The following is a 10437-nucleotide window of genomic DNA, read 5'->3' on the forward strand; positions in this document are numbered from 1 at the left end:
ATCGAGAAGCACAGAGGCGGAAAACAATAAGACAGTGACTTTAAAAATGTGTCGAAATTCTAACTCTGGGCAACGCTCATCATGCAAGAGCGCACAGATCTTTGGGAAAAACAACTAACATTTCAAATAGACGGGATGGTATATAATCCAACGCGAGTTCCGAGTGTGTGAATGGCATGCATCAGTTTACTTCACTGTGGTTAAATAATAGTCATCCTCCTTACTATGCACATTGTTGAAGAAATTTTCCAAATTAAATCTGGCTGCAGATTTAAATGATTTTTATGGTACTTTCCTGTTCTCTTTTGCTCGATTAAAATGTTTAATCTTTCTCATATCTCCCTCCATCACCTGTGGTCTGTTGAGCTCCACGGCCACCTCTCTTAAGTTGACCACCAGGTCCACCTTGGGAGAGGAGAAGTCCACATCTGACCGGGGGTTCATGCGCAGCTTCGCATCGGCCGTTATCGGACGAAAAACTGCCAGCAATGAACAGGGAAATAAGGTTATTAATATGGTACAGAATTAGTCAACAATTCCGCCGTGGGCCATTGTAATGAGAAGATACCTTCAATTACGATAAAAACTCCAATGACTATAATGACTGAGATTTTATTCTCTGTATCAGGTGATGTGACAACATGACTATCAAGACTCTGATCCAGACGTGAATGATGTCACACCCTTATATTGACTGGGTGACACTCACTGAAATCGTGGTTCATGGGAGTGGAACCCCCCGGGATGCTGTCCTGGAGGCATCTCTGTGGAAATGTGACAGACAGGAAGAGATGCCTCGTTAGACGTCATTGATAGACATAATCACTCTCACTTAAGGGACCCGCCGCTCCGCGACGGCACTGAATGATGGCACTGTGACTCACCAGGGCCTCATCTGGCATGTGATTGGAGTACAGCATCGAGTTCACATTCCAGTAAGCAAAGAGATTGTCCAACTGGACAAGCTGAGGAGAGGAAAAAGCAGAACAGAAAACAGCTTAGAATGCTGTAGACAGTAGAACAGTGTCATAATTGAACAGTGTCATAAAACTCGTACAGTATATCAATTGCTGTGGACTGACTACCTTGAAAAACAGCTTGGCTTTCTCATCCAGGAGACAAGGCATCCAATTCTCATCTGCTGTCTGTGGGGGTCACAGTTATGGGGTTGAGACGTGACGTGGTATGGATTCAGGGTCAGACCAGAAACAGATCATAAACCTGACCACAACAAAGATCTCATATCCCACATCCAGACCTTAACTAAATTGAACCACTGTAATATCATCTCCAATGAATGACCGATTTCACGAGGTAGGGGCCTCACGCATTACCTGAAGGCTGAGGTTCTGCAGTGACACTCCAAATGAAAAGGGGCAATTGGGGTTGGTGACCTGAGAGAGTGAGAGAAGCGTAGAGTAATGAAATACAGGAATAATACACTCATTTAAAAATATGTAATACAACTGTAGCACACTGGGTCAAATACACACATCATCCTCATAGCGGACGTGGATGTTGGAGATCTTCACTTGAAGGTTCTTGATCACCTGCGTCACAAGTTTCTCCACGAAGGTGTCCTGCTTCTCAAGTGCGGGGTTTTCTGTGGCACCAAATAACACACAACAGTACATGCATTCAGGTCACAGTCCTGAGTCTGTTTTAGCCCGATGCCAGCCCTGCAACTCAATGACATTATACCATCTATTTAAGAGCGGTTTGAAGATGTAATGAAAGCGTGACTCACAGACAGACACATGAACTCTGACCTTGCTCTGCTGCTTTCTGTTTGGTCTCTTCGATCCTCTGCAGCTCCCTCTGACGAGCCTCCTGGAGCTGTTTCTCCTCCTTCTCTGCATCATACTTTATACCTGAAACACTCAAACATTAAGAAAAAAAAAAAACACACACACACACACACACACACACACACACACACACACACACACACACACACACACACACACACACACTACAGCTAGGTTTCTTACTGGCTGTGGGCACGATGAGTAGGTAGACTCCATCCAGTGTGGCTTCCACTGACTGGGTGTACAGATTCTTCCATGGAATCTTCAACTCCAAGCGTCCTGACAGATCCACACACACACACACACCCACACACACACACACAGTTGGTAGGAAAAAGGGGAAAAAGGTTGAAGAGTTAGAAAGAAAGAGAGGAATTATAATAGTGAATGTATGGTAATGGTAGGTGTTGGGTTGAGAGTCAGACAAATCTTACCTATATGCCCTGCTCTTACTTTAAAAGGAATGTCAAGTTGACTCTGAAACAAGAACAAAAATATGCAGCACAATACAATGTGAATCTACCTACATAATTAGCATTTAACCACTGATACGTTTAGTTGTAGGCCTAGCCATTCATGTCAAACATACCAAGGCATTTTCCTTTATTTCAAGATTTCTGAGCACTGCATCACCTAGAAAAAAAGAAAAAAAATATTTGTTTAAAGGGCGACTGCACTTCCTGATTTGGCCTCGTTTTGAAGATTACTCGCTAATGCTAGCGGCTATGACTGAAGCCAAACGAGAGTTGTCTAATTCTTGGGGGGGTGTGGTTTGATGTAGGTGTGTTATGTTTGCATATCATACCCTGGCAGGTACTGTTGTTTGCCCCTCCTGAGTCACCGTAGCAACAACAGCCACTTCCTCAAAAAAATTTGCTTCCTTAAAATTGTCAAGATAAATCGAGAAACATGTCATTCACCAACGTTTTTGCCGAGGAGGTAGTAGTCGCGCAATTTTACATCTAGCTAAGTTACTTGGGACAGTATTTCTCAAGTTAAAACATTTCCATGAAAAACTGCATACAGTGCACTGCATACAGTCTATTGAGTCAGGAACGTCTGGCTGTGCGCTCAGGACTGAATTCTTAGAATAATAACATATCTACAACTTAATTATCTGCAAGCTGTCAATCTATCGTAAATAAAGCACAAGCTACACGATTATCAGTGCCCCAAACCACTTGCTAGCTAGGTAAATTCCAACTCTGTGTTTGTCAATGGAGCTAGCAGGTAGTAGCTTGCAGGCACATTGAGCACAGCTTATCAAGTCACTGGCCATGTGTGTACTTCAGTGTTGTTTTGTACAACTTTCTCACTATTACCAGAGTGCGTATCTGTCTGGCAGTGTTTCATAGGGAATCATGTTACAAAACAGGTCGCAAATGTGTTTTGGAAAATTAAAAAGTTGCAGTTGGGACAACTTGTCAATGATCGTCTCAATTCAAAAAAGTGGCAGACTCAAGTGATTGACACTATCAAACACATAAGTAGCCACTCAAAGGGCTAAGGCCAAGGGTTATTTTAACATAGGTGACTTGTTGTCTTATGTAAACAAGTCTGAGGCGCTGCATAATGGTCATTTCGCCACACTCGCATTAACATCTGCTAACCATGTGTATGTGACAAATAAAATTTTATTTGATATCTGTCTCACTGTCTGGAGGTGACTTATGATTGGATAGAGCTCACACAGCTGATAAGCAGCTGTGCTGATTGCGCTCTCTCTTTTGTTAGTGTGCACCATCGTAATCCATACCCAAACCTCCAGTAACTCAGTTTTGGAAGTGACTGACTGACCAAAATGATCCTATTTACACTTTGCAGTCAATTTTGACACTTTAATGAATGTTTGACTTATACTAATGCCACATTGGCTGCTTAAAACCAGATAAGTTTATTCTAAGAGGCAGTTGACCTTCAAAATGACTCAATAAGCACTGATACATGAATATACACAGTGTACAAAACATTATGAACACCTGCTCTTTCCATGACAGGTAAAAGCTATGATCCCTTATTGATGTCACTTGTTAAATCCACTTCAAATCAGTGTAGATGAATGGGAGGAGACAGGTTAAAAGAAGGATTGTTAAGCCTTCAGACAATTGAGACATGGATTGTGCATGTGTGTCATTCAGAGGGTGAACGGGAAAGAAAATATTTAAGTGCCGCTGAACATGATATGGTAGTAGGTGCCAGGCACACCGGTTTGTGTGGAGAAGCGCTACGCTGTTTAAAAATAAATAAAAAATGTAAACGCTCAACAGTTTCATGTGTGTATCAAGAATGGTCCACTACCCAATGAACATCCTGCCAACTTGACACAACTGTGGGAAGCATTGGAATCAACATGGGCCAGCATCCCTGTGGACGCTTTCGACACCTTGTGGAGTCCATGCTCCGTGCAACTCAATATTAGGAAGGTGTTTAATGTTTTGTACACTCAGCGTACTTCACTAATAAAATGCATAGTAACCTGATGTTGGAAACATATGGCCTAGCCTAAGCTGACAAATAACTTAGCCTAATTCCACTGTACATTTTCCATTAAAAGCAAATATTAGCCAGCTGTGCAGTATGTTATCATGTGCCCAGATCGTCTTCACAGAGGCCGCATTTCAGTAGACAATTTTGTGCTTCGTCTGTTGGCAAGATGTCAGACCTTGGACCTTCAATACATTTTCTCCAAGTATCATATCTTTCTAAAATGAAATATGCCTAAATACTGCTAAGGCCAATGGTCACCAACCGGTCATCGTGATTTATTATTGCCACTTTAATAATGTTTACATATCTTTCATTACTCATCTCATATGTATATACTGTATTTTATACTATCATGCCTATGCCACTCATCCATATATTCTTATTCCATCCCTTAGATTTGTGTGTATTAGGTAGGTGTTGTGGAATTGTTAGATTACTTGTTAGATATTACTGCGGTCAGGACATGAAGCACAATAATTTCGCTACCCTCGCATTAACATCTGCTAACCATGTGTATGTGACAAATAACATTTGATTGTTGCTCCGAGACATTTACCCTTCACAATTACAGCACTTACAGTTGACCGGGGCAGCTCTAGCAGGGCAAAAATTTGACTAACTGACTTGTTGGTAAGGTGGTATCCTATGACGGTTCCACGTTGAAAGTCACTGAGCTCTTCAGTAAGGCCATTCTACTGCCAACGTATAGGTCTATGTAGATTGCATAGCTGTGTGCTCGATTTTATACACCTGTCAGCAAAGGGTGTGGCTGAAATAGCCGAATCCACTCATTTTAAGGGGTGTCCACATACTTTTGTGTAAACAGCGTAGCTATCTAACTAATTTAGGTTAGCTGGCAGATTCCAGCTAACGTTAGCCAATTTAGCTAGCTAGCTGGCGTAACAGCTAGCTATCAAACTAATATACTGTAGCTAGCTAGTTGACTACAAAACCTTGCTAACAAATAAGTAAGTACTGTAGTAGCTAGTAAACCTGTCATCAGCAAACAAGCACAGCAGCATTGTCTAATGCTAACATCTAAGACAACAATCATGACAGTGACAGCTGCAGGTTTCTGAACTGACGTTTAGCTAACTAGCTAGGGTGGCTAGCAAGGAAGCTAACCGTAACACATAATCGTTACCTCCCCAAATCCCGAGCTTGAGTTGTGAGCTGTCAAGGTTTACAACGTAATCCCCTAAAAACCTGTTTAGGACATCTACCACCACGCTTTCGAAGACCATGTTGCTGTTTCGTTCACCTCTCGGTCACCATGTTTACATTCAGTGTCAACGCTTAACTCGCTCGCCTGTCGCTAATAATGACAGCTGGCTGGTCCTGTTTCTTGAAATATCCAACGACGCTCCGTCACATGGACGGTCTTGACGCCATGTGTTTGCGTCAATAGATTATTCTCTTTGGAGTATCCACTGCAAGGTTCATCTTCCTCTTGCCAAATAAGATTATCGTTACAGTCCGTGACAGAATAGGAACCATAATTATGGTCCATGATTCACAGGGGGCCCTAATTAGTGGTGAACAGGTAGAAATTTACGATCATGGCTAGAAAGGTTGCAGCTTTCGTAAAATTAACGTCACGCCTAGGTCACACCTATAGTATTTTGTGCAAAATGGTTCTCAGGCGGCATCATCTGGACATGTGTGCATCAACATTTCAACATACACTTTCTGCTACAATTTCTGTCAAGCTGTAGCAGAAGTTGAATGTTGAATTTGTGTTGCACACATCCAGACGATGCTGCATACCTAGCGAGTGTTGTAGGTGGATCGATGAGTCAGAGTTGTCGGTTCGTAGCAGTTTATAAGAATTAACATATCAGGTTTAGATAAGTAAAAATTAAATTAGGGAAAGGTTTAGGTAAAATAAAAAACATTTCAACTTTTGAGTTAATTTGACAAAATATGGATCCATTCTAGCCATGGCCCAAATATGGGTAATTTATATAGATAGATAGAGGACTCATCCTTACGTCTGTGCCATTATAAATCTGTGACAGCGTTGTGTGTGATTGATTAAGACTAAAGCCGTGGACTTCAGATATCAGGTTGCTTTAATGTATCAGAGTTCACTCTCCTGCATCCAAAAGAATAGACAAAACATTTGCAGAGCACAAATGTTCTGCCAAACTTTGCCTCTCTCCAAGTGCATCGATTATTTTAAAATACAAAAGTGAGAACAGCCTCTCCTTATAATGGATCAACACAACGCTCATTTTACACACAGTGAGGGAAAAAATTATTTGATCCTAATCTTAGCTCGTTACCTGTATAAAAGACACTTGGGAGCCAGAAATGTTTCTGATTGAGAGGGGGTCAAATACTTATTTCCCTCATTAAAATGCAAATCAATTTATCACATTTTTGACACAAGTTTTTCTGGATTTTTTTGTTATTCTGTCACACCTCACTGTTCAAATAAACCTACCATTAAAACTATAGACGGATCATTTCTTTGTCAGTGGGCAAACGTACAAAATCGTCAGGGGATCAAATACTTTTCCCCCTCACTGTAGTTAAAACCACATACCTGCATTCAAAAGAAAAGGCAAAACATTTGTAGAGAACAGATATGTTCTGCCAATCGTCGCTTCTCTCTACAACATAGACACACAATACACAATAGCTACAATAACACATACAGTATCTTAGCTAGCTAGTAACCACATGTTGAATTCAGAATGTTAATATCATCCTAACAAGTACAATTACAATAGCATCTTTACAATACCATCCACTTATGAGTAAACTAAATATACAACATTATTCATGACTCTGTACTTAAAGGAATCTAATCCTGAAAATGACAGAAAAAGTGTGCCTAACTCTCCAAGTGCATTAAAATGATTTGAGCACAAGCACACAGGGCAAAAGGTATGCGCTACCCTATTTCCCAGGATGCAGGTGTGGCCGATGTGAAATGGCTAGCTACTTAGCGGTGGTGCGCGCTAATAGTGTTTCAGTCGGTGACGTCACTCACTCTGAGACCTCGAAGTAGTTGTTCCCCTTGCTCTGCAAGGGCCGCAGCTTTTGTGGCGGGATGGGTAACGATGCTTCGTGAGTGACTGTGGTTGATGTGTGCAGAGGGTCCCTGGTTCGAGGCGAGGAGAGGGACGGAAGCTATACTGTTACACAGGCATGCATAATAACAAATCAACATGCTATATTAATATATGAACCTGTTGAAATTCACAAAGTATTTTAACAACTGTTACATATGCACCACACAGAACGCACTGCAACTTCCTCTGCAACTCAATGCTGCAAGGCAAACGCAGCGTTCCATTGGAAACGAATGTACTTCTGGTGAACCACAATGCAATAACGCTGATCATCGACATTTGAGGGGCTGAGACCAAGCACTCTCCAATACATTCTCCACCGGGCTGCCAGAATCCCAAAGGTGCATTCAACAACTAACCTTGCCCTGGACAATCGTTTGTTAAAGATCCTTACAGGCTTTGGCAATGGCAGCTGGCGTCCAGCGTAGGGCCTCATGAGGTTGGGTCTTAAAGGGAAGGCCTCATCGCCGACGAAGACGTGGGGAACAGGTCCCAGGTCTTCAGCTCCAGGGAGTGATGCAGGTGGTGGAATCTCCAGGGTGCCATCCTGAAGTGCCTGGCCGAAGGCAGAGTCCCGGAGGGTCCCGCCATCACTTCCCTTCCCGTAAGCACCAACATCGACAAAGTGGAAACAGTAGATGGCATCTACTACAGCCAAGAGTACAACTGAATATGTACTCTTGTAGTTGTAGAATTGCGAACCTGAGCACGGTGGAGCCTGGATTACTACATGTTTCCCGTCAATGGAGCCAAGACAGTTGGGGAAATTCCACCTCTCCAGGAACTCGGCAGCGATGGCCCTCCAGTCTTCCTCCTTGGGGACAGGCATGTATTCACCAACCAGACAGTCCCAAATGGCTTGTGCCACAGAGGGGCCTGCCACCGTGGACCGTCCAACTCGGAAGCTGAATCCAATGGTCCTGTAGGAGTCCCCTGTCGCCAAGAATCTAAAATATAATTCAAAATAATTATCAATATTTTGTGTAACTTGAATTCCACCCTCATATTCTATCTACTCATATAGCTACCTCATTACTGTTTATTATGCTCTACTAATTAGATTGTAATACTCATCAACCATCATTAACAATGCCTTGAAACAGTACAATTCAGTCTATGACTATATCAATAAACTGTAGTCCAGGCCAACTCTACTCTTAGAAAGAATGGTACTATCTACTTAAAAGGGTTCTCCGGCTGTCCCCATAGGAGATCCCTTTTTGGTTCCAGGTAGTACCCCTTTTGGTTCCAAGTAGAACCCTATTGGGTTCCATGTATAACATTTTCCCCAAAGGGTTATACCTGGAACCAAAAATGGTTATCCTATGGGGAAAGCAGAAGGACACTTTTGGAACCTTTTTCTCTAAGAGTATATGTGAGTCCAATAAGAATGTAATGAATGACTGTAACTGTCTTGAACAACAATACGTCCTGGAGAAGACTAGCCTACTTTCATCAGGGCAGAAGGCACCTCAACTTTCTTTTCATTTGGTGACATTGCATAATTAAAAAAGGATTATAAACCAACTTTGGGAAAGTTATAATCCTAATGAACATTCTGTAAAAGTACATCTGATATCAAATAGGAACTATTAACTAGAGAGCCCTTTAGCTAGCTAGGTTGCACATAAAAACAATGTATTAATCAATTATGGTATCAAAAGCTTTAAAAATGTACTAGAATGTAGTTTACCGGAGACAAATCGCCAGGAGTTCAACTGGGCTGATGGACTCCGGGTAGTTGGTATCCATCCGGGCGATCCTGGCTCCAATCATCTGGAGCAGGTGATCAAACTGGCTTCGGTCCAGACGAAAGTAACTTCGGAATTCCTTTCCAAACATTCGTAGCTCTTGAATGAGACGGTGGAACTCCCCTGTCTGCTTTCGGGACTTTAACCGTCTCTGGAACCACACAGACCTGCGCTTTCGGCGGGACTGGTCACGGCTCAACAGCGCGATCAAGACAACTTTCTACAACGTTGGTCTCATTGTTGAAAGAGCCTACTCTGCTATCTTGACTATGTATTATTGCATTTCGCTCCAAAACTGCATTTGAGGGAAATTATATTATAGTCTCTCACAATTAATTTGTGGATGTCATCGAATAAATATCCTTGGCAAATAAATGAATAAAAAAATGTAAAGAAATTCTCCAGTCAAACTGTTTTTATTATGTAATCACACATTTTTTTTTACTGGATATGTGTGCAACAAAAATTCAACATTCACATTTTGCTACTTTCTGTCAAGTCTACACATACAATTTGATGCATACGTTCGACCACACAGAACGCACTGCAACTTCCTCTGCAACGCAATGCTGTAAGGCAAACGCAGCGTTCCATTGGAAATGAATGTACTTCTGGTGAGTCGAAACACAATTTCACAGTCGGTGTGTTCGAAGCGTCGGGCATGAGGCTACAACCAAGGGCCCAGTGTTCCGGCCCAGAAGCATGGTTTCGACTTCTCCTACAGGTTTGCTTCAGTACTGCAGTTTAACTGATGCCCGGCCCAGAAAGACAATTTCCTTAGACGGCCACATAGAGAAATCAGACTAGAAAATTCATCGTAAGACTTTTTAGTAATCACCATTGTGCACAAAACATCCATTGAATTACTCAAATAATTGTCGCCGAGGACAATTTTGTTTTTCATCACTCACAACGAAGATATAAAATGTTTATATTCATCTAATGTCTACCATGTTTTTGGATGACCTGATGATGTCGCTGATGCTCCCGGTGCACATTGAGTGCTACTGCGCATGTGATGTTGGTTATATAAATCGGATGCAACTCGGACATAGACTATCCACGAATCGGCATATGCAAATGTGAGTAGATAAGCTTGAAAACAACTGTTGGACATCTTGGATGCAGTCTCCGGTTATTAAACCTCAGTGGCTACAACCCATAGGAATCCCGACCCAGTTGAATACTTTGACCACTTTAAAATGGTGGAAACATGGTGGCCACTAGAGGTCTCCACCATTCTCTACTATGGGGTAACTGTATATGTGGAGTGTCTGAAAGTGGGCGTTGCGAAACAAGTGGGAGGAGGGT

General features: G+C 42.1%; 1 protein-coding gene and 1 pseudogene across 10 annotated transcripts in view; both read right to left on the minus strand.

Moving 5' to 3' along the window:
- The window catches only part of LOC139389852 (intermembrane lipid transfer protein VPS13A-like), a 58755-nt gene extending 53018 nt beyond the window's left edge, over window positions 1-5737 (minus strand). For all 10 annotated transcript variants that reach the window (XM_071136835.1, XM_071136832.1, XM_071136840.1 and 7 more), the window contains exons 1-11: window positions 5440-5737; window positions 2398-2441; window positions 2243-2285; window positions 1992-2087; window positions 1770-1871; window positions 1494-1603; window positions 1335-1394; window positions 1086-1145; window positions 885-965; window positions 710-764; window positions 352-479 (exon numbers count right to left, since the gene is read on the minus strand). In XM_071136835.1, coding sequence (XP_070992936.1) covers window positions 352-479; window positions 710-764; window positions 885-965; window positions 1086-1145; window positions 1335-1394; window positions 1494-1603; window positions 1770-1871; window positions 1992-2087; window positions 2243-2285; window positions 2398-2441; window positions 5440-5539 — 879 coding nt within the window. In that variant the 5' untranslated portion in view covers window positions 5540-5737. The remainder of the gene's footprint in view (window positions 1-351; window positions 480-709; window positions 765-884; window positions 966-1085; window positions 1146-1334; window positions 1395-1493; window positions 1604-1769; window positions 1872-1991; window positions 2088-2242; window positions 2286-2397; window positions 2442-5439) is intronic.
- A 1831-nt stretch (window positions 5738-7568) lies between these two features.
- Window positions 7569-9364, minus strand: LOC139390214 (uncharacterized; annotated as a pseudogene).
- Window positions 9365-10437: the final 1073 nt, after the last annotated feature.

The sequence above is a fragment of the Oncorhynchus clarkii genome, chromosome 30 (assembly GCF_045791955.1).
Source record: "Oncorhynchus clarkii lewisi isolate Uvic-CL-2024 chromosome 30, UVic_Ocla_1.0, whole genome shotgun sequence".
NCBI classification, from domain to species: domain Eukaryota; kingdom Metazoa; phylum Chordata; class Actinopteri; order Salmoniformes; family Salmonidae; genus Oncorhynchus; species Oncorhynchus clarkii.